Genomic DNA, 23,670 nt, shown 5'->3' on the forward strand with positions numbered 1-23,670 from the left:
CAGCCATGACGCGGAGCACCGGAACAGGACAGAGCAGCCTGGTCCAGGGCTGTGCTCCCACGGCCCCAGCCCTGCGCCATCCCAGGCTGCTCACCTTCCAGTCCTGTCCTGTCCAGACACAGGGCCACTAGAGCTGTGTGTCTGCAGGAACTCAAGCCATCAACGTAGAAAACCAACTCCTGGTTCCAGGAGGAACCAAGCACGTGACGCTGAGCACAGAGACACCCACTACGACTCCCACACCCCGCGGTGCGAAAGCACGGGCACGGCCCTGCCTAACGCCTACCCAGCTGCCGGAGCTTGGGGAGCAGGCGCACAACAAACAGGCGGTAGTCAGGCTCAACCTTCACCACGGGGTTCAGCCGGAAGTCCACGTCCATGAGCTCGGTTAAGGCGTGGAGCCGAAACACCTCTGCCAAAGAGGAGATGCAGTTGTAGTAGAGATTGAGACTCTCCAATGCAGTCAGGTACTGGATGCCCTGTCAACAGGAAAACACAGTGAATTCGTTCACACTTTAGAAAAGAAACACACAGCGAAATAAGCCAGCAACACACACTGACCAACAAACTTCATAAACGCATTTGCAATAAACACGTCGTTACCAGGAAAAGTGGAAAAATGAAGCATGTTCTCATCTATGAAGTTCTCTGGGCCTCACGCGGCGAGATGATCGTTCAGGGAAGCCACATGTGCCATGGCGTGATGCAACTAAGCACAGCTAATCTCTACTGAGGCCTAGTGTGCACCAAGCTGAGTGATTTACACACACAATTTCATTTAATCCACACGCCGCTCCACACTGTGAGAACTGTCAGGGTCTGCCCTTCGCAGATGAGAAAGCTGAGGCCTGGGAAGGGGGAAGATGAGGCAGCACTGGGTGCAGCCTGGGCGGGGTCCGCATCTGACTTGGAGCAGACTCCCAAGCTGGTGTCACACGCGGCCTCCATAATGCTCAGGCACCAGGCCCGGGGCAGGTGCATCCCACGGTTCTGTCAGGGCCACTCAGGCCATGGCAGGTGTGCACAACTCCCCTCACCACCATCTAGGCGTCTCCCTCCAGGGTGACCCTGCCAGGGGCCCAGAGGCAGCCCCAGGCCCACTGTGCTGCCACTCAGTAAGTCTCTGGGGTCTCATTTCATTTCCTTTAAAGATATAACCACCATCATCAGAGGGCTACAACACAACGTAACGTGATGTGTATGAAATGTAGCCCACGGTAAACACAAAAAACCACAACCCCAAGTGTACGGTTCACAGGTGTGAGCAGAGGGTTACAAAACACACGCTGTTTCTGCTGCAAATGGACTTTCCACTGATGCTGATAGCAATCAATCTTCTTTTAAGAAAGAGACCTAAACTTACCTCCAGACTAACCAAGGAGTTGCGTGAGAGATCCAAACATTTCAGACCTGTTAAACTCATCAGAGAATGTCCCAGGTGGGTAATCTTCTCTTGGTAAGTTCCAGGAATAGACAATGACTGAAGCTCAGCTGAGAATTAAAAAAAAATTATGAGATTTTGATCTTTTCTTTTGAAAACAATTATTATAATAAAGGTCAAGTTCTTGGTGTTTGGATATAGAGTAGACACTGACACAGATTCTTGGTTTAATTCAACTTTACTCAGGCTCCTGAATCTTCTCCTTGGCCATCTGCGCCTTCCTTGTAAAGTCCAGTTTAGTGCGGCCAAAACCCCCCACCTCAGTATCTGCTCAGGTTCCCTATCCCCAGATCCCACAGGTGGTGTCTGGTCACCCTGGCCTCTCTTTCGCAATAATCCCGTTCAGTCGGTTTAGCCCAAATCCCCTTACTCCTCATGCGTCCTCTCAGTCATTTTCCACCCACTGCCCCGCCCTCATCCTCGGCTACCAACTCCCCCTGCCCCTGCTGTACCTGGAGCTGAGCTCTGTCTCTCTCCCCCACTGCAAAATCCCAGCACTGTGACCCCAGGCCCACCTCGATGGCTCTGAATAAAGCCTTCCTCACCGTGCCTGACGAGGGTCATTCAAAACATTTCTTCCTCCCACAGTACACGTAAAAAGACTGAGAGTCAAATGTTAACACGTGTCCTATTGTGGAATAAATCCCTTTACTTTCCCTCTTACACATTTCTGTATTTTCAGCTTTTCTTAGAGAGATATGTATCCTTGTAATCTGAAAAAGGCACCTAGAACCCAGTACAATTCCTTTGGAGTTGGGCTACCAGCACTGATGAGCAAGGAATGTACCTGAAGTTTCAGCTTATGTTTATCTCTGCAGTACCTCCAGGCCCACACGCTTCTTCCCACCTTTACTGCCTCCAAAACCATATCTCCCAGGAACATCCCTCTAATTCATCTCCCGCCTCCACTTCTGGCTGCTCAATTCTGTCACGCCTTGCAGCCATCACCATCCGAAACCCACTCGTCGGGTAACCTGTCTGCTGTCCTCCTCTTACACCTGTGGTCACGCTGTGCAAGCTCCATGCACCCTGCATGCCTCTGCAACGTGTACTCATAAGCAGTCATTAGATCAACGTTAACTACAAGATCAAAGTTTCCATAATCAAAAAGACAGTTTAGATCTGAATACATCAACACTTTCCCAGGAACATTTATGTTTTAGAATATGTTTTGGGTTTTTTGTTTTTGTTTTGAGATGGAGTCTTACTCTGCTGCCCAGGCTGGAGTGCAGTGGTGCGACCTCGGCTCACTGCAACCTCCACCTCCTGGGTTCAAGTGATTCTCCTGCCTCAGTCTCCTGAATAGCTAGGATTACAGGGACGTGCCACCACATCCCGCTAATTTGTGTATTTTTAGTAGAGATGGGGTTTCTACTAAAACCCCATGTTTCCCTGTTTCCTCACGCAGCCCTCGGGCGTCATCTCAGACGCAGCTAAACAGCAGGACGCTGCGTGGTTCTGCCCCACTTGCAGGTACACAGGACAAGCAGCTCATTGTCCCCCACACCCTGCCACCGGCACAGGGTCAGGAGGGGACAAGGTGCAGTGACTTTTGGCTCATGTTCCCGAAAGAAAAGGGTTCCGTGACAGTCTTGTGGTTTCCTGACCATGTTGGCCAGGCTGGTCTCGAACCCCTGACCTCCAGTGATCCATCCGCCTCAGCCTCCCAAAGTGCTGGGACTACAGGCATGAGCCACTACGCCCAACCAGAATATGTTCTGATTAAGTTTACAATTTGGTTTGAGCTCTTCCAATTCCAGGCAAGATAGAGGGGACACATTTCACCCTGTTCCTCCCGCATATTAGACCCACCGCCCTGGAGAAAAACATATAGAACAAGCACTGGGGGACTGCAATGAACAGAAGCCAACCGGCCAGGGGCCTCGGCACTCGAGAAGTAACCCAGCACTGAGGCCCTGGGTCGACTCTGGGGTTTTGTTTATGCTTGTTTACTACACATCCCACTCCAGGTGCCACAGAAGCTGGCAGCCCAGAAACACCAAAAGACCAAAAACCATAAGCCTGCTCTCGATGGCCAAAGGACCAGGAGGGGCCTGGCAGGACAGAGTCTCTTCACATCACCAGCCCTCCTGCAAGCAAACCCACACACACATACACAACCACACACACACACACACACACACACACACCCCTCGTCCACCTGGCCTTGCGCAGCAGCCAGCACCGGGGTGTGAGGATGGATCCTGACTGCTGTCCCGGCTGGCTAGAACGAGGTGGTGCCCTTCACCCTCCCAGCCAGTAGGGTCTGCCAGAGCCTGTGGGTGAGGCAGGAGCCCCACGACTGTCCCGGCACTGAGGCTGCACCCAGCAGGCTCGAGTGAGGAATCTTCTCAAGTAACGGGATTTAAACAGGAAGCGGAGCCTCATGACATCATACCCAGCATGTCCACAATACGATAAAAAATGACCAAGAACCAGAAAAATGGCAATTTGAATGAGAAAACACAGTCAATCAACAGATACCCCCAAGAAAGAACACACAAGTCAGGTCTAACAAGGATTTTAAAGTGACTGTCATAAAAAATACTTCAAAGAGCAATCACAAACACTTGAGACAAAGGAAAAACTAGTCTTAGCAAAGAAACAGAAGATATAAAGAAGAAACAAAAGAAATTTCAAAGAAAAATACAATAACAAAAAATCACAACAGCAGTTTAATAGTAAAATGGAGATGACAGATGAAAACCATAAAACTGTAAAGAAGGCCGGGCACAGTGGCTCACGCCTGTAATTCCAGCACTTCGGGAGGCAGAGGCAGGCGGATCACAAGGTCAGGAGATTGAGACCATCCTGGCTAACACGGTGAAACCCCATCTCTACTAAAAAAAATACAAAAAATTAGCCGGGCATGGTGGTGGGCGCCTGTAGTCCCAGCTACTTGGGAGGCTGAGGCAGGAGAATGGCGTGAACCCAGGAAGTGGAGCTTGCAGTGAGCCGAGATCGCGCCACTGCACTCCAGATTGGGAGAGAGAGCGAGACTCCGTATCAAAAAAGAAAAAAAAAAAAAAAAACTCTTGCCGGGCACGGTGGCTCACGCCTGTAATCCCAGCACTTTGGGAGGCCAAGGCAGGCGGATCATGAGGTCAGGAGATCGTGCCACTCCAGCCTGGGTGACAAAGTGAGACTCTGTCTCAAAGTCTCAAAAAAAAAAAAAAAAAACTCTAAAGAAAACTAAGAGAACCTGTCACAAGCAGCCCTAAGACAATCGCTAAAGACATATTTTCAAATATAAAGGAAAGACAAAAGAAAGAAACCTAGAGCATTGTGGAATGAAGAAAAGATAACGGAACAGAGAAACATACAGATAAATATGTTTCCTCCTGAGTTACTGAAAAGTCCAGGTGTTTTTAAAAAATCATAGTATTAATATGGTTCTCAAGGTATGCAGAGAAAATACTTAAGACAACTAAATTGTAAAGGGGAGAAGATAGAGACCTAAATGGTGATAAAGTTTCTATATTTCACTCAGAAGTGGTAAAATGTCTGTACAAGTAAACTGTGTTGAATTACATAAGTACATTATAATTTGTATAGCTACCACTATGAAAACCATACAAGGAGACATACACCAAAACATAACTGATAAATCAAAATGAGATACTAAAAACATTCGAGTAAGTCACAGGAGGCAGGAAAAGGGAAACAGAAGGAAAAAGCACAGGAAATAATCAAAAAACAATAAAATGGCACACTTCAGTTCTAATATTTAACAATTATATTAAATGTAAATGGTCTAAAACACTACTACAAGACAGAGATTAGCAGAGTGAATAAAAATAATGAATCAGGAAACTAATTTCAAATATAAAGACACAGGTAGGTTAAAAGTTCAAAGTAAATGGATAGGAAAAGATATGCCATGCAAAAAGCAATCAAAAGAATCTACAGTAGCTACAGTTACATCAAATAAGGCAGATGTCTCAACAAACAAAATTACCAGGAAAAAAGAGGAACAAGAGCCAGGCACGGTGGCTCACACTTGTAATCCCAGCACTTTGGGAGTCCGGTGGATCACCTGAGGTCAGGAGTTCGAGACCAGCCTGGCCAACATGGTGAAACCCCGTCTCTACTAAAAATACAAAAATTAGCCGGGTGTGGTGGCAGGTGCCTGTAATCCCAGCTACTCAGGAAGCTGAGGCAGGAGAATCGTGTGAACCTGGGAGGCAGAGGTTGTAGTGACCCAAAATCGTGCCACTGCACTCCAGGCTGGGCAACAAGAAGGAAACTCTGTCTCAAAAAAAACAAAACAAAAAAAAGTGGAGGACTACATATACTAAAAGGGTCAGTCCACTAAGAAGACATAAAAATCCTAGATATTCAATTCAACAAATAACAGGGCTTCAAAACATATAAAGTGAAAAAAGAAACAGACAAATCCACAATTACAGTTAAGGGTTCAAGACCCCTCTCTCAGTCATTAATAGAGTCACTAGACAGAAGCTTCTGTATCAGCAAGGATACAGAAGAATTGAATACCATCAACAAAAAGGATCTAATTGATATTTATGTATTTACATAACAGTCCACTCAACAACAGAATACACACACATTCAAGTGCACCTGGAACATTCAACAATATAGACCAGATGCTGGATCATAAAACAAACCCTGACAAATTTAAAAGAATTAAAATCATACAGATTATGCTCTAGCCATAATGTAATCACACAGAAAAATAACCGGAAAATCTCCAAACACATGGAACCTTAAAAACATACTCCTTAAAAATCCACAGGTCAGGCCAGGTACGGTGGCTCACATCTGTAATCCCAGCACTTTGGGAGGCAGAGGCGGGCAGATCACAAGGTCAGGAGATTGAGACTATCCTGGCTAACATTGTGAAACCCCGTCTCTACTAAAAAATTAAAAAAAAAAAAAATTAGCCAGGCGTGGTGGTAAGTGCCTGTAGTCTCAGCTACTCAGGAGGCTGAGGCAGAAGAAAGGCGTAAACATGGGAGGCAAAGCTGTCAGTGAGCGAAGATTGTGCCACTGCACTCCAGACTGGGTGATGGAGCAAGACTCCGTATAAAAATAAATAAATAAATAAATAAATAAAACCACATGTCAAACAGGAAGTACTGAGGGAAATTCTTAAAATATGCTGAACTGGATGAAAATTAAAATACAACATAGGAAAATTTGTGGATACAGCTAAAGTAGTGCTTAGAGGGAAACTTGTGGCACTATTTATAATAGAAAATAAGAAAGTCTCAAAACAATCATCTACATTTTTGCCTCAAGAATCTAGAAAAAGTATAAAATAAATGCAAAGCAAGCAGAAAGAACGAAATTTAAAAAATCAGAAATCACTGCCTCAGGATCACGTGGACTTTATCACGATGTTACTGTTCCCCTTAACTACTCTACAGAGAACTCCTCTACAGATTATTGGACATTACAAAACGTTAAGTTTTTCATGTGAGATATTCTTTGAGGACCTGGGGACTGATGCCAGCTGGTCTAAAGGACCCCACAAGCGGATTCACCAAAGAATGCAGTTTCCACACCCTGATAATTCCATGGCCCTTACCTCGACCAACTGACAACATCAATTTTCCAGCCCCTCACAATCCTGTTCCTTTCAAGACCCCCGCTCAGGCTGGGCGTGGTGGCTCATGCCTGTAATCCCAGCACTTTGGGAAGCCAAGGCAGGTGGATCACCTGAGATCAGGAGCTCAAGACCAGCCTGGCCAACATGGTAAAACACCCTCTCTACTAAATATACAAAAAATTAGCCGGGCTTGGTGGTGTGCGCTTGTAATCCCAGCTACTCAGGAGGCTGAGGCAGGAGAATCACTTGAACCTGGGAGGTGGAGGTTGCACTGAGTTGAGATTATGCAACTGCACTCCAGCCTGGATGACAGAGTGAGACTCCATTTCAAAAAAAACAAAAAACAAAAAACCCAGCTCAGATCTCCTCGGGGAGATAGATTGAGGCCTCCTTCCACCTCCCTGCTGGCTCCTGCCAACATTAAACTTTCTCTGCTGCAAACCCTGCTGTCTCAGTGTATTGGCCTGTGGCCCCACAGCACCTGACTGAACCTGTTGGTCCAGTAACACCTGCAGACCACACACAGACATTCACAGGCTAAGAACAGAACCCCGGGAACAACTCTACACACACACTCCACAAGTTAGCTCAAATAAGCCAACTCCGCAAAACCCCACACAGCCAAGACTCAAGGTGAACTGATAATATGAACGGTTCTGACAACCAGAGACACAGAATTGATCATTTAAAAGCTTCAAAACCAGAAATTGACATGTCCATATGGTTTCACTGGAAAATTCCACAGAACATTCAAACAATGAGCACAAACTCTACAGAACCTCTTCTAAATATGAGAAGGCAACACTTCTCAACAGTTTATGAGCTCGGCTTCCCCCTGACGCCAAAACCAGACAAAAACAGTCCAAAAAGAAGGAAACCGGCCACCAACATGCTCAAGAAGGCCAAGCCCAACAATCAGCATACAGAGGGCCCAGGAGAACCACGGAGAGGGGTCCCCAGTGGGAGGGCGGGCTGCGCTCCCGGAGAGCAAGGCTGGCTCTCTCTCCTCGGCGGATATAACCGCCAGTCACGGTACCACAATGACCCGACAGACAGGCAGGAGCCGCGACTCCAGGACTGAACGCGGGCAGGGGCCGCACCTGGGTTCGAGGGGCGGGGTCCTCACCTGGGCACGCGCGCCCCGCCCTCCCGCCCGAGACCGTTCCGGACGCCCACGGCGCCTGCGCAGAGGGGCCCCACCTGCCCACGGTCCGCCGCCCAGGCAACCAGGCGCGGCCGCCCCGGGAAGCTCGGCACCCACCCCCCGCCACCCTCACGCTTGCACCCCCGCCCGCCGGCGCACCCAGGTCGCGGTGTGGCCCTAGTCCGCTCTTCGCCCGGACCGCCTCCTCGCTCAGCACCAGCCGCGGACCAGCCCGCGCCATGTTTCAAACGGAGCCCTCGGACGGCGCCTGCGCGGCGGGCGGGGCAAGGCTAAGAGAGGGGCGGGACCTGCGTGGGCAGAACCAAGAGTCTGGCGGGACGGGGCGGGGCCTGCGCGGCGGGGCGGGGAGAGACGCCCCGATAGGGGGCGGGACCTGCGTGGGCGGAACCAAGAGCCTGGCCGAGGGGGTCTCCTGAATGGCGGTTCTCCTAGGCGCTTGGCTCCGCCACCCCAGCCCCCGCCCCAGATAGCGCCCCGTCTAGGCTTCCCTGGGCGCGGCCGCCTTCTAGGCCCGGGTCCTTGACACACGCCGTGTCCTCCCGGGGAAAGCCCGAGTAGGCGCGGTGGAATCGCGGCCGCTGGTGCGCGTGGGGACCCTTCCCCATTCACACTCCGCTCCCACCCTGAACCCCGCGCCCCGGGGATCCCTGACTCTCCTAGACTCCCCGCCACCCGACCCCCCACGCGGAGACCCCTCCAGACCCCCCAGTACCCGTCCGGGGCCTTGTCTGCTGCACCTCCCGTCCAGCCCCGGGCCTCCCAGAGGTGGGCGGGAGCTGAGCTTCTCCCCAGCCAGTCACTCCCCACAGCCGGTCCTTCTCCACCCCAGAACCTCCAGAGATGTCACCGGCCCAGCACTGTGGCTCGTGGCTGACCGCGCCCTGGAGGGTCTCCCTGTGTTTATCCCTGTGAGATCTTTCTACAGAGCTTTCAAGGAAGACAGAGTTCAGCCTGTTCATTGGGAAGACTTTAATCCCGCTCAGGACATCTACTGTGTCACTGTACCACTGTGACCCAGAGCCTCGTGGAGTGAGTCCAAAGCCCTAGGGGTGTCCCCTCCCCGCCTTTCTCCTGGTGTCTAGGGGGCACCCAGAAACCCTCACCTCAGATTAGACCAGCTCGTTGGCGACGTCCCTGGTATTTCACAGCCTGGGGAGTGATACACAAGGCAGGGTAGTGGGGGTACGTATGGTGGTAGTAGATGAGGGTATACACGGAGGGTGTACACAGGGAGTGTGTAGGGATATGTGTAGAGGGTGTACACGGGTGTGTGTGCACAGAGTGTGTATACAGGGTGTGTGCAGGGGCTGTACACTGGGTTGTGTGCAGATGGTGTAGGGGAGTGTGTAGGGGTTGTGTGCAGGGAGTGTGTGTGGATGGTGTAGAGGAGTGTGTAGGGGGTGTGTGCAGAGGTTGTACACGGGGTGTGCAGTAAGTACTCAGAATGTGTGCAGGGAGTGTGTGGATGGTATAGGGGAGTGTGTAGGGGGTGTGTGTGGATGGTGTAGGGGAGTGTGTAGGGGGTGTGTGTGGATGGTGTGGGGAGTGTGTAGGGGGTGTGTGCAGGGAGTGTGTGTGGATGGTGCAGGAAAGTGTGTAGGGGAGTCTGTAGGGGTTGTGTGCAGGGAGTGTGTATGGATGGTGTAGGGGAGTGTGTAGGGGAGTGTGTAGGGGTTGTGTGCAGGGAGTGTGTAGCGGGTGTGTGCAGAGGTTGCACACAGGGTATGCAGTAGGTGTACTCAGAATGTGTGCAGGGAGTGTGTGTGGATGGTGTAGGGGAGTGTGTAGCGGGTGTGTGCAGAGGTTGCACACAGGGTATGCAGTAGGTGTACTCAGAATGTGTGCAGGGAGTGTGTGTGGTGTAGGGGAGTGTGTAGCGGGTGTGTGCAGAGGTTGCACACAGGGTATGCAGTAGGTGTACTCAGAATGTGTGCAGGGAGTGTGCAGAAGGTGTACATGGGGTATATGCAGGAGGAGTGTGCAGAGGGTGTACATGTAGGGGGTGTGTGCAGAGAGTATACACAAGGAGTGTGTACAGAGGATGCACACAGGGTCTGTACAGGGTGTGTGCAGGGACTATGTGCGGGGGTGTGTGCAACAGTGTGTGCAGGAGGTTTGTGCAGAGGGTGTGCAGGGGGTATACACAGGGTGTGTGCAGGAGATGTGTGCATAGGTGTGTGCAGGGGGTATACACGGTGTGTGAAGGTGTGTACGGAGGTGTGTGCAGGGGATATGTGCAGGGAGTGTACACAGGTTGTGTGCAGGGAGAGTGTGTGCAGAGGTGTGTGCAGCGGGTATACACAGGATTGTGCAAGAGGCGTGTGCAGGAGGTGTGTGCAGGGGATATGTGCAGGAGTGTACACAGGCTGTGTGTAGAGATTATGTGCAGGGGGAGTGTGTACAGAGGTGTGTGCAGGGGGTGTACACAGTGGGTGGTGGCAGACAGTGGATGCAAGGCTGCATCTGGTCAGCCCAGGACATTCTCTTGGTCCAGTGGTGTTAGAGCACATTTGGCCAGATTGCCTCATCAGATATTTGACAAGCTGCAAACCCGAGGGCATGCTGGTGTCCGAGGGTGCCTCTGTGCTGACCTCAGCATGTGCAGCAAGAGCCAAGGCACGGCAGCCTGGCCCATCTCAGGCAGGTGCTCTGTGGGAGGATGGCTGTCTCCACCGACAATCCAGGGAGGTCAGCAGGGAGGAGCCCTGAGTTGGACTCGAGAGCTGTGGGAGCTGATGGCCCTCCTGGTCTCTGCCACAGCCCTTAGGTTGTGGGACACACAGCGTCATATTTAATCACCGTTCATGGGGCCTGCTGAGCACTCAGCATTCCTGAGTGCAGATCGTCACGTAACTTTCCAAAAATTGCAAACCCAGATATGGCTCCCTGACCCCTCCTGCAAGACTGTGAAGGAGTTCGGGGCACAGCTGAGCCCTCACACCCCCAGCCCCATCACTGCTCCTGGTGTGCACTGAGTGGAACTCTGTCCAGCCAGGAGACAGACAATAGTGGACAGCATCCCAGCTCTTCAGAAGTACACAGTGGCAAACTAAAGGCCTCATGGGCCCTCACTCAACAGCAGTGGATTTTCAGGGCATAATACAGGCCCCAAACACTGAGCCTCTTCCTCCTGGGCAGGTACCTGGCTGGCCAGACAGGGCAGGGCAGGGGTGAGTGGGACCTCAGTGGGCAGCCGGTCCAGGACAGAACCACACAGGGATGTGATGGAAGTGCCGATGGGAACTTTGAAAACAATGCAAGTATCCCAGCTTCACTGTAGAAAATATAGACACTACAGGCCGGGCGTTGTGGCTCACGCCTGTAATCCCAGCACTTTGGGAGGCTGAGGCGGGTGGATCATGAGGTCAGGAGATGGAGACCATTCTGGCTAACACGGTGAAACCCGTCTTTACTAAAAATACAAAAAATTAGCCAGGCGTGGTGGCGGGCACCTGTAGTCCCAATTATTCGGGAGGCTGAGGCAGGAGAATGGCGTGAACCCGGGAGGTGGAGCTTGCAGTGAGCCGAGATCGGGCCACTGCATTCCAGCCTGGGCAACAGAGCGAGACTCCGTCTCAAGAAAAAAAAAAAAGAAAAGAAAATATAGACACTACAGAAGGGCACCAAGATTCGATATGCCGCCCTACTGAGTTAACCCACACTAGCATGCCCACATGTATCCTGCAGGTGTTTCTCAAGCCTGTGCGTGTTGACAGTCATGAGGTTATGCTAAGCATTGCCGTATGTATCTGCCACTACGTAGTCTTTAATATTGTTTATTAAACACTTTTAATGGTCACGTTAGATCATAAACCAAACCCAACTTTATTATCCTGTCTTCTGCGGCTGAACGTTGTGTCTGTCTCCACTTCCTCATGGTGCTTACCTTGGTTGGCCACATCGTGAAGATCCATGGAGGCACGGGAGCCTTCTGGCCTGGAGTGGGGCCGCAAAAGCAGAGAGCCGCGGAGAAGCCTGGAAAGCGGAGACAGGGGCTGAGGTAGCTGGGCTGGGCCCCATCAGCCCCATGGCAGCGGCACATGCACAGGCCTGAGGTCCCCAGCAGCAGGGATGCTGTGGGCCCAGGGCTCCTCCATGGCTTTGGGGGCTTCCTGCCAGAGGAGGGGGCTGGTTCTCCTGGGAAGGGCCCCAAGACAGGAGTCCCCAGACCTGGGCACGCCTCACCTCGGGTGGGGCCCCAACGCTTCAGCGGGTCTCACTGGCATCCCTAAACCTAGACCAGAGGAAAGTGCGTTGTGCCATGATCACCATGACCCCTCCCCATCCCAGCACACGCTCCCATGATGCACCATGATCACAATGACCCCATGGGCTACCTACCACTCCCAAGGACTATGGAGGCCTCTGTGCCCAGGTTCTAACCCGGGTTCCTCACAGGGCACCAGCCCTCAAACCCAGTTAAAGTCTGGAGTGGCTCTTTCGGCCCACAGGCCCAGGCCGCTGTGGCAGGACCCAGGCAGAAGAGGCTCTCCGTGTGCTGTCTCCCCGAAAGGTGCCCCTCCATAGCTTTCTAGAACATTCCAGGGAGGTTCCCAGGCCCTGAGCCTCAATCCTCAAGCCTGTGGGTCCCAGACTGCAGGCTCAGTGGGCCCTACAGAGACTAGGCCAGTGGAAGGAAACAGGAAGACCCACGTGGTCAAGAGAGGAGGGCTGGAGGTGCAGCCTGAGGGGCCTCTGACCTTTATCTAAATGGAGTGGGGGTGGGAGGAGGCTGCGATGTGGGGTGGGAGGGACTTGAGAGGGAAATGGGGGTCTCCACCCACCCCAGGGACGGGCACTCACCCCAGGCCCACCCAGCTCACAGCATCCAAGCCAGGGCTACGTAGAGCGGCTGCACCCAACCCCAGCTGCTGCTGGGCACCTGAGCCAAGCTCGGAGATGCGTCCTGCGTTGTCCTCTCTCCACCCCGTGTTGAGAAGAAGACACGGGCGTCCAGCGTGGCCAGGCTGGACATCCACAGCCTAGCAGAGCGGCCTCGCCTGTGCTCATGTGGCCAGTGGAACTCGTGGCACACACCTTTGCACTGTCATGCTCAGTTCATGTGTGTACACGCTCACAGCCACAGTACAGTCAGTTCACACACCTGCTCACACTGCATACATACACAGTTGTACGAGCACATCCACACTCGTGTACACGCTCACACACCCACACGCAGTCTCACACCCAGTTGCACACCCACACGTGGACCTCCATCCACCGGAACCCGTCACACACCCACACGTGGACCTCCATCCACTGGAACCAGTCACACACCCACACGTGGACCTCCATCCACTGGAACCAGTCACACACCCACACGTGAACCTCTATCCCACTCCAAGGGGGCAGGAGCCCAGCGGGTAGTGCAGAGGTGTGAACGAGGCTGAGGAGGCAGGGGGTACGAGCCACCGGCTGCTCACATCCTTCTCGAGAGGAAAGGAGGTGCTGGCCCACCCTGCCCACAGCTCCTAAACCTGGTCCAGGGCCAGCCGCCCCTTTGTTGGTTTCAGTTCCTCCTTTATCCATTCATAAATGTTGAACAAAAGCGCTCTTTTCCCTCCCGGTATCTCTAGCAGTTAAGATCAACATCAATATTTGAGAACTGTCAGTATCGCATTTTACCCACTAACCTTCCCAAATGGGAAACGGGAAGGCACGCGTAGCCCTTGCTGGGCCGTCTCAGGTGAGCACAGTTGAGGGTGGGCTTGGGGGTTCCCTGCATCGTAACGTTATAGGAGGGGGTGGGGCCACACCTTCCAGCCTTGTCCGAGTGACAGGCCATGTGTGCAGTTTAGTTCACACCGTGGAAGGGAGTGTGAGGGCAGCGGGTGGGCCGCTGTGTCCTGGTCTCTGTCCCGCTGTGTGGCCAGGGAGGGACAGTGGCTGTCCGGTTTAGGTTGAAACACCGTCCATCGACATCATTGGGGGATGCTGCCACTGCCCTTGACTCCTGCCCTTGTGTCTGGAAAGGAGAGACCTCAGAGGGAATGGCCTGCAGCCTTCCAGTTGCAGGAGCTGGTGTGGGACGGGGCATCCCCATGGCTGTGGGCCAGAGCCCTGTAATGATGGGAAGTTTCAGTGCCCTCATAGGAGTTGCCCTGGAGCAGGTACAGTCGGTCTGGGAGCTAGTGAACCGCTTTGGGCTGCTGGGGCTGCACTGACAGCATGCATAGAGCCCAGCTATGAGTGGCGTGGCTGCAGGAGATGTCCAGGAGACCCGAGGCAGGGTGGGCGGCTCTGCTATCGCAGGACTGGGTCAGGACAGCTCAGCCCTTGCGGTCCTCGGCCAAGTGCTGCCCCACTCTGCCAGGGTCCCAGAGGGCTCCCACAGGCCTACGGACCAGTGCCAGGCCCCACATCCCTGAACCACTCCCTAGCAGTTGCCGGGCCTCAGCTGGGGGGTACGGCACTGGGCGAGGTCAGAGGTGCCCCAAGCACGTGGCCTACAGGGGTTTGTCCAGAACAAATTCTCTCCTGGACCCTGCGGGGGGGTAGAGGCCAGCTGTTTCCTGCAGTTTCCAACACCGGAAAGCCCAGGACTTCTCAGGGAAATCTTGGTTTCCAGCTTTTTCCGAAAGTGCCTGACAGGCGGGCATGCACCCCTCTCAGAAAAGCCCCCTAGCCCCTCAGGCACTGAGCCGTGACCCTCTCCCCAGGAAGGATGGGTGGGGCCGAGGCACTGCCACCACCTGGAGCCGCATCTTCAGCCACCTGGCAGGAGCTGCGCCTGCACGTGGCACCCGTGAACTTCAGCATCTTCCTCTGACCTCCCAGGCACTTGGCATCTTCCAGGGCTGCTGCCTCCTGAGCCCACCCGATATGGTTTGGATGTTTGTCCCCGCAAATCTCATGTTGAAATGTAATTGTCAGTGCTGGAGGTGGGGGCTGGAGGAGGTGTTTGGATTACAGGAGTGGGTCCCTCATGAATGACATGGGTCATCCTGTTGGTGATGAGTGAGTTCTCACCCTGGTAGATCTGGTAGTTTAAAAGTGTGTGGTGGCCGGGCGCAGTGGCTCACACCTGTACTCCCAGCACTTTGGGCGACTGAGACGAGTGGATCACTTGAGGTCAGGAGTTCAAGACCAGCCTGGCCAACATGGCAAAACCCTGTCTCGACTAAAAACACAAAAATAATTAGCTGGGTGTGGTGGTATGCACCTGTTATCCCAGCTACTTGGGGGGCTGAGGCAGGAGAATTGCTGGAACCTGGGAGACAGAGGTTGCAGTGAGCTGAGATCATGCCACTGCACTCCAGCCTGGGCAACAGAGTGACACTCCATCTCAATTTCCTTTTAAAAAAAGTGTGAGGTACGAGGTGCATCCCCCCGACTTGCTCCCCCCTTGCAATGTGAGGCACCTCCCCCCTCTGACTTGCTCTCCTCTCACAATGTGAGGCACCTCCCCCCTCTGACTTGCTCTCCTCTCACAATGTGAGGCACCTCCCCCCTCTGACTTGCCCCCCTATCACAATGCCATGCATCTGCTCCCCCTTTACCTTCCACCACAATTGGAAACTTCCTGAGGCCTCATCAGAAGCAGATCCTGACGCTATACTTCATGTACAGCCTACAAAACCGTGAGCCAATTAAACCTCTTTTCTTTATAAATTACCCAGTCTCAGGTTTTCTTTATAGCAATGCAAGAACGGCCTAGTACGCCGCCTCTGCCTCTCTTTCCGCCATCTGCTGTTAAACACAGGTTGATCGGGACCAGGGGCCAGCATCAGATATAATCTGGCGTCCTCTGCCAAGTCCCAGGCTTACCCCACTATGGCTTGGGGACCTGCAGCTGCTTGCTCCTCATCTCTGAGGCTTTGGGGAGCCCAGAGCTCAGAGTCCCTTAGGCCAGGACAGAGTGTTGCCTGGGGGCCACCAGCCTCAGGAAGCCCAAGGCCTCCTCCAAGCAGGAGTTCTCTCAGAGCCAGAGCCGCCTCACCCCATATGGCCCCATGACTGTCACTCAAAGCTCGCCTTCTCCTTGAGCCTCTGGTCAGCCGACAAGCCCTGACTGCTCCCTGGCCCCTGGCCACTGGCTACGTCCCCCCTCCCACTCCCCACCCCCCCGCTGACCAAGCTCCACCGCCTCAACCCCGCAGGCTCCAGGGCCACTTTGGCTGCCACTGGGTGCGTTCCGTTGGGCGGAGCTTTGTCGCTGAGGCCGGGGCTCAGCATCACAGCCTCTGTCGGTTCCCGCAGGCAGTGGACATGGTGGGTCCTCGCTGTGAGGATCCCAGGCTCTGGGGGCTCAGACGCAGGTTTCCGGCTGGGCACGCACTGGGGTGAGCAGGTTCCCTGGCTGTGTGGCCATGCACAAGCCCATCTCCGAACTCCAGTTTTCACGTCTCTAAAAAGTAAAAATAAGAGGGCCCTCAGGGGACTGGCAGTTCCCAGCCCTCTTGGGCCTTGCCCATTTCTGGTGTGGGGGATGGAGCCATCTCTTACAGCTCAGACTGGTGAGAAGCAAGCATGAGGCTACGGTGGCATTTTGGGGTAAAGTTTAGATTTTCCAGAAGAAGAAACAAGTGTAAGTGGCACATACCCTGTCCCCCTTCTGCTTTGCGCTGAACAGAGCTGTGATGTCTGAAACTGCAGCAGCCGCCTTGGGATGATGAGGGCAAAGAAAATTGGCATCACAGACGTGCCCAACCTGGGCTCCAAACCAAGGCCACCGCTGCTAGGCCTAGACTGCGGCTAAGAGAAAGAAAACACGACAGCTGAGTGACTGTTGTGCCCAATGCCTTCCTGTGGACCCTGGCATCTGTCGAGGTGGTGGGCACAGCATAGGTGGCACAGGCACATGTGAAGGTGCCTGTAAGAAGGCCTGGAAGGAGGCTGTGCCTGCCCAGCCGAGGGACCCCCTTTCTCCATGGGGAGCTAGAGCCCCAGGAGGGGGCAGGAGCTGGAGCATGGGAGTGGCTGGAGCTGCGGAGGGGAGCTCTGGAGGACCCCACCTTCCCAGGACTTGGACAGAGGGAGCCAGCTGCTGGGGACATCCTTCTGTCTGCTCGGACAGAGAGTGCTGGCTGCTGGGGATGTCCCTCTGTCTGCCCGGTGTCCACCTGGCCTGAGTCCAGGTCCGAGCAGTCTGTGTGGATGAAGGAGCCGGTCAGGGTGGGGAACAAACAAAAGCCTGAAGTGTAATCAGCTGGCTTCACAGCTACGGTGAGCGCGCGGGCCTCCTGCCTCCTGGTAGTCAGCACCGAGACTGCTGGAGCCAGCCTTGTCCTTAGAGGCAGCACCAGGAGAATGAAGTGCGGGTGAGAGGGGACCTTTGCTGCCCAGAGGCACGCGGTCTATTGGCTGCAGGTCTGTGCTCCCGCAGGAGTCACAGGTGGAATCCCAACCCCAGTGCTGCGGCGTGTGGAGTAGGGTCCTCCCAGTGGGATCAGTGCCCTCATAGGAGAGGGTTGCCCTCCCCTTCCTCTGCTGCACCAGGAAACCAGGAAGGACCCTCACCAGGAGGCCAGTGAGCTGGTGCCCGGATCTCTGGCTTCCACTCCAGAGTGGCGGGAAACCTGTGCCTGCAGCTCAGGTCGCCCATGTGTGATTTTCTGCTACGGCCACCTGAGCTGATTAAGACCTTCCCTCAAATCTGTGCAAAACCCCAGCGCTTTGAATGTCACCTATGAGGCAAAAGCTGTGACAAACGCAGGGATCTTGAGAGGTGCTTTTCCTGGGTCATCGGGAGGTGGGGGGTCTAAATGCAATCATGCGTGTCCTTGTAAGAGACAGAAGAGAGACACAGAGAAGAGGCACAGAGGAGTCAGCCGTGGAGAGATACAGCAGAAGCTGGAGGCAATGGGAGCATCCTGGCCCGGAGCCTCCAGAGGGAGTGGGGGCCGTGTGCCAGAAGCGTGAGGGTCCTGCATGTTGTTCTGAGCCCCTAAAGCTGGGGTAACTTATTCCAGCAGTCACGGGAAACTGACACATCCCAAACACAGCCTGGTGAGAACACAGGGCTGAGACATCGTCTCCATCACACCCCAACACACAAAGACTGACTGTGACGGGTGCTGCACGTCTCACCCAGAGCTCCGAAGGCATTTAGTTGAGTCCTGTTCTGACGCGAGGCCTGGCGCCTGGAGAGCCTCATCCAGAACCGTCTCGGAGTCCTGGGTCCTCACTCCCCTCGGGAGCTGTGCGCTGGCCTGCACTGGACAGAGCGGGAGACACCAGCCTCCACTGCCAGGAAGGCCCAGGGTCCTCGGGGACCAAGAGGCAGGACACGGCCGCTCCCGGGGTCCTCGGGACGTCTGTGCCCTGAGGCGCTATCCCCGTGTGCCCTTCGGGCTGGTCCAGGAGGAGGCCCTGCCGCGGCCACAGACTTGGGGGACAAAGCCCCAGGAACTCAGAACCTTGTGGGTTTTGGAAGAGGAGCCATGCAGCAAGGTCTCGACGCCTGCAAGGAGCTGAATGGGGAGCCGTGCTAGGAAGGGAGCGCAGCAGACCCAGTACTCAAATGCTGACGCTACAGAACGCACCAGGGGTTCTCTGAGCCGTGAGGATCGGGGCAGTGCTCTTCACAGACCGGAGCTGCAGGAGCTCGGTGGTGGCCAGCAGGCATGTCCCCAGCAGGTGCCGCGAGGGTGCCATCTTAGCCGAGAACCACCAGGCTCCATGCCCATCTCACAGGGAGTGAAGGAGGCGGAGGGAGCCCCGGACTCACTGGGTTCTGACCCAGACCCTTCTTTTCTGCAGGGTGGAGTCCTCCTCCAAGAGAAGCCCAGGCCTGCGTTTGGGAGACCTAGGGACACCCAGGGCCGTCGTCTCTCTGGGGCTCCCAGGGGAGACTTCACGCAGTGCCCAGTGTCCTCCCGCTGGGATCTTCTTGCCCCTGAGGGGTGTCCATGTCTCCCAGCACCCCAAGGAAGAGAATGAGCTGTCTTTGGTGGGTGCTGTGCTATTTTCTGTCCTTATTTCACCCAGAACTCAATCCCTGCAAATGAATTTTGTCAAAGGCCTCTTTTCAGTATCAAGGAGCAGGAAGCAATATCCTTTAGAAACTGATTGGCCATACATTTCTGCTCATTAAATAAATATTTTTACTTTGGACCCGATTGATTTTTCAGACACGCAGAACAATGGGACTGACTCACCTGTGTGCAGCTGGGAGCCTCCTTCCTCCCTGGGGTCCTTTGAAGTCACAGTGAGGCGGCCACACCTGGTGCACAGGTGGAGCCCGGCCGATAGGCACCTGGATTCTCACCAACTTCACAGAGTGTTCAGAAATTGGCTCTCACTCGGCCGACACGTCCCCTTCCTGGATCCCTGGGGTGGGGTGCAAGGCATGGCATGCACCAGCAAGAAAAACGCCGAAGGGTGAAAACCAGCGGAGAGAGGGCCGAGAAAGGCTCCCCCACAGGCAGGTCAAGGAGAGAACCTGCAGTTCCACCACACCCGCCAGCCCCCGCCCAGGCAATCTCTCTGCTCTAGCATCTCAGCCTCAGCCTCTGATCCCTGACCGCCTTGCTCCCTGGTATCCAGAGCGAGGCCGGGACTCAGGGAGGGCCACGCCGATCACTTCTGTAAGGGAGCCTCTGTTCAGTCAGTCCTTCAACAAGCATGAATCCAGAGCCGCAGGCACTGCTGGTCCCATCCCAGGTGCTGGTCACGGAGCGGAGAAAGCTTGAGGGCCGTGGTGTCTACTGAGGGGGCAGATGACAAACCAGGAGCACGAGTCACAGCACACACTGGCGCAGCTGCAGGGAACTGGGCAGAGCCTGGCCAGGCACATGGGGCAGGCGGCTGCGGCCCTAACGCGGTGGTGGGCGCCACAGACCTTGTCAGAAGGTGTCTGAGCAGAGACATTTGTTTGGTTTCATTATCGTATAGAACAGAATAGAAAACTCAGACAGGAAGCTGCACACCTACGCCCATCTGATCTTTGACAAGACCAACAAAAACAAGCCGCAGGGAAAGGACTCCCTGTCTGAGAGATGGTGCTGGGATAACCAGCTCAGTCACAGGCAGAAGAAGGAAACTGGACTCTTACCCTTCCCCATAGACAAAAAGCAACTCTAGATGCATTAAAGACTCAAATGCAAGACGTCAAACTATAAACATCCTGAAAGACAACCTAGGAAATGTTCTTCTTGACGTTGGCGTTGGCAAAGAACTCTGGCTACGTCCCCAAAAGCAACTGCAACAAAAACAAAAAGACAAGTGAGACCTAATTAAACTAAAGAGCTTCTGCACAGCAGAGGAAACTGCCAGCAGAGGAAACAGACCCCTACAGAATGGGAGAAAATATTTGCAAACTATGCATCTGACAAAGGCCTAATATCCAGCATCTATAGAAAACTTAAATCGACAAGCAAAAAACAACCCCATTAAAAAATGGGCAAAGGACGGGAACAGATACTTCTCCAAAGAAGACATACAAGTGACCAACAAGTATAAGAAAAAATTCTCATTATCAGAGAAATGCAAATCAAAACCACAATGAGATGTCAGCTTAGCAGTCAGAATGGCGATTATTACCAAGTCAAAAAACCACAGATGCTGGTGAAGCCAAAGAAAAAAGGTGATGCTCACCCACTGCTGGTGGGAATGTAAATTAGCCCAGGCCTGTGGAGAGCAGTCTGAAGATTCCTCAAAGATCTTAAAACAGAGCTACTGCTCAACCTAGCAATCCCATTACTGGGTATATACCCAAAAGAAAATAAAGGATTCTACCAAAATGACACATATGTTCATCACAGCGTTATTCACAATAGGAAGACATGGAGCCACCCAGGTGCCCATCAATAGTAGACGACTACATAAAGAAAATGTGGTAGGTATACACCGTGAGTATCGCGCAGTCATGCAAAGGATGAAAACGTGATAGGCATACACCATGGAGTACCGTGCAGCCACAGCCATGCCAAGGATGAAAACGTGGTAGGTATACACTGTGGAGTGCCGCACAGCCATGCCATGAAAAGGATGAGAATGTGGTAGGTATACACCGTGGAATACTACGCAACCATGAAAAGAATGAGAATGTGGTATGTATACACTGTGGAATACTACGTAGCCATGAAAAGAATGAAAATGTGTCCTTTGCAGCAACATGGATGCAACTGGAGGCCGTTCTCCTAAGCAAATTAATGCAGGAACAGAAAACCAAATATGGCATGTTCTCACTTACAAGTGGGAGCTAAACATTGAGGACATGTGTACAAAAATATGGGAACAAAAGACACTGCGGCCTCCTGGAGGGTTGGGGATGGGGATTAAAGAACTGCCTTCAGGTATGATGCTCGCCATCTGGGTGATGGGACGCGTCCTCCAAACCTCAGCATCACGCAATATTCTCATGTAACAAATCTGCACGGCTGCCTGCTAAAGCTAAAATAAAAGTTGAAATTTCAAAAGTAAAGTAAGATAAATGTCATATCAGTTATTTGATCAGTCAAACGTTTCATTTAACACCTTAAATAGAAATAGTCGTAGGTATTGGAAGGATGAAGAATTGGAATGGAAGTCCACGGAGGCAAAACGGGCAAACAGCTCAAATATGTCCGCAGGTATTGTCTGTTTCACGTAAGGTCTCAGTGTTGTTGTTTGCACATTTGTCAGCTGATTGGTTGTTTTGGTGACTATTCACTGGACTCAAGTAAACGGTTCATTTTCTAATTCCTGGAGTGAAGCCGCTATAAACGGTCACGTGTAGATTTTCCCGTGAGATAGACTTTCATCTCTCCAGAGTGCACGTCCAGGCAGGGGGTTGCCCACTCCCGAGGGAAGCGTAGACATAATGTTAAATACACTGCCACCTTGTCGTCTGCAGCAGCTGCCGCACATCCTCGCCAGCGCTGGGTGTGGCCACGCGTTGCCTTTTCCTTGTGCTGTTCTCAGAGGTGTGTCGTGGTTCCACGCGCCAGTGGTGTATGTTTTTATTCCCTCGTGGCTGAAGATGTCGAGCAGCTCGTGTTCTTATCTGCCATGCAAATGTCTTTGGTGAATGAGTTGTTCCCTCTTTTGCCCATTATTCATCTACTTGCGTTGTGTTAAATGTGTTTGTGTTTCGTTGTCTTGGCAGGGCTGTCAGTGAGACTGACTTAAACTTCAATTCCAATGTGTTCACTGTTATTAGATAAAAATGCTGTGGACACGTGTGTGCTGATCTTGTAACAAGCGACACTGCTGAACTCATGGACTAGTTATCGGTGAGGTTTGTGTGTCTTTTCCGGTAAATTCCTCGGAATGTTCTACATAAACAATTATGCTCTCTGTAAATAGAGATGGTTTTCTTTCTTCCTTTGTTGTCTGAATGCTTTTTCTTTTTTTTTTTTTTTTTGAGACAGAGTCTCGCTCTGTCGCCCAGGCTGGAGTGCAGTGGCCCGATCTCAACTCACTGCAAGCTCCACCTCCCGGGTTCACGCCATTCTCCTGCCTCAGCCTCCCGAGTAGCTGGGACTACAGGCGCCCGCCACCTCACCTGGCTAGTTTTTTGTATTTTTTAGTAGAGACGGGGTTTCACCGTGTTAGCCAGGATGGTCTCGATCTCCTGACCTCGTGATCTGTCCGTCTCGGCCTCCCAAAGTGCTGGGATTACAGGCTTGAGCCACCGCGCCCAGCTGTCTGAATGCCTTTTATTTCCTTCTCTTGCTTTATTGCACTAGCTGGTACTTTCAGGATGATGTTGGCAGGGATGGGAGTGGGGACCGCCTCTTCTCGTTCCAGATTTTAGGGAGGAAGTACCCAGTTTTTCACCACTATGCGTGATATCATCTGCGGGTTTTTAATGGATACGCTCCATCTGGTTAAGGAAGTTCCTCACTGTTCCTAGTTTGCTGAGACTCTTTCCATGAATGATTCTTGAATTTTGTCACTGTTTTTTGCATCATTGAAGATGATCATGTGTGTTTTCTTCTTTGGTCTGTCAGTACAGTGGAGAGTACTGACTGAATTTCAAATGTTTAGCCTTGCATGCTACTGTCACAATTTGTGCTGATTCTTCTATATTGCTGACTTTTGCATCTATGTTCATGAGAGATATTCGTACGTAGTTTTGTTTCTCGTACTGTCATTTGTCTGGCTTTGGCACTGGAGTAATCCTGTTTTCATAACATGAGTAGGGAAGTGTTTCTCTTCTATTTTCTGGAGGAGATTGTGCAGAATTGGTAATATTTCTTCATTACATGTTCATAAAATCTGCTAATGAAACCGTCAGTGTCTGGAATTTTCATTTTCGGAAAGTTTTTCTGCTATGAATTTCATTACTTTAATACAAAAGGGCTGTTCAGGCCATCTATTTTTGTTGAGCGAGTTTTGGTAGTTTGTGGCTTTTAAAGAATTGGCTCATTTCTTCAAAGTTGTCAGATGTATGTGCACAGAGCAATTCATAATGTTCGTGTTTTGCCCTCTTAATGTCTGTGGGTCAATAGTGATACATCCTCTTTCATTACTGATACTGGTAATTTCTCTCTCTTTCTTCCTCGCTAATCAATCTGGTTAAAGCTTTATCAATTTTACTGATCTTTTCAAAGAACCAGCCTCTAG

The 23,670-nt window shown here is 52.5% G+C and overlaps 1 protein-coding gene and 1 pseudogene across 3 annotated transcripts in view; one reads left to right on the forward strand and one right to left on the reverse strand.

Annotated features, from left to right (window-relative positions):
- The window catches only part of CEP72 (centrosomal protein 72), a 34,916-nt gene extending 26,496 nt beyond the window's left edge, over window positions 1-8,420 (reverse strand). For 2 of the 3 annotated variants that reach the window (XR_005237353.2, XR_012092828.1), the window contains exons 1-3: window positions 8,317-8,417; window positions 1,364-1,491; window positions 287-479 (exon numbers count right to left, since the gene is read on the reverse strand). Coding sequence is in view for 1 of the 3 variants with exons in the window: in XM_007961084.3 (XP_007959275.3) it covers window positions 287-479; window positions 1,364-1,491; window positions 8,317-8,398 (403 nt within the window). In the remaining 2 variants the exon portion in view is untranslated. Of the gene's footprint in view, window positions 1-286; window positions 480-1,363; window positions 1,492-8,316 lie in introns of all 3 variants that reach the window. The other variant, XM_007961084.3, reaches the window with a different exon arrangement.
- Window positions 8,421-16,606: 8,186 nt separating this feature from the next.
- LOC103215233 (uncharacterized) lies at window positions 16,607-19,284 on the forward strand (annotated as a pseudogene).
- Window positions 19,285-23,670: the final 4,386 nt, after the last annotated feature.

The sequence above is a fragment of the Chlorocebus sabaeus genome, chromosome 4 (assembly GCF_047675955.1).
Source record: "Chlorocebus sabaeus isolate Y175 chromosome 4, mChlSab1.0.hap1, whole genome shotgun sequence".
Classification (NCBI taxonomy): domain Eukaryota; kingdom Metazoa; phylum Chordata; class Mammalia; order Primates; family Cercopithecidae; genus Chlorocebus; species Chlorocebus sabaeus.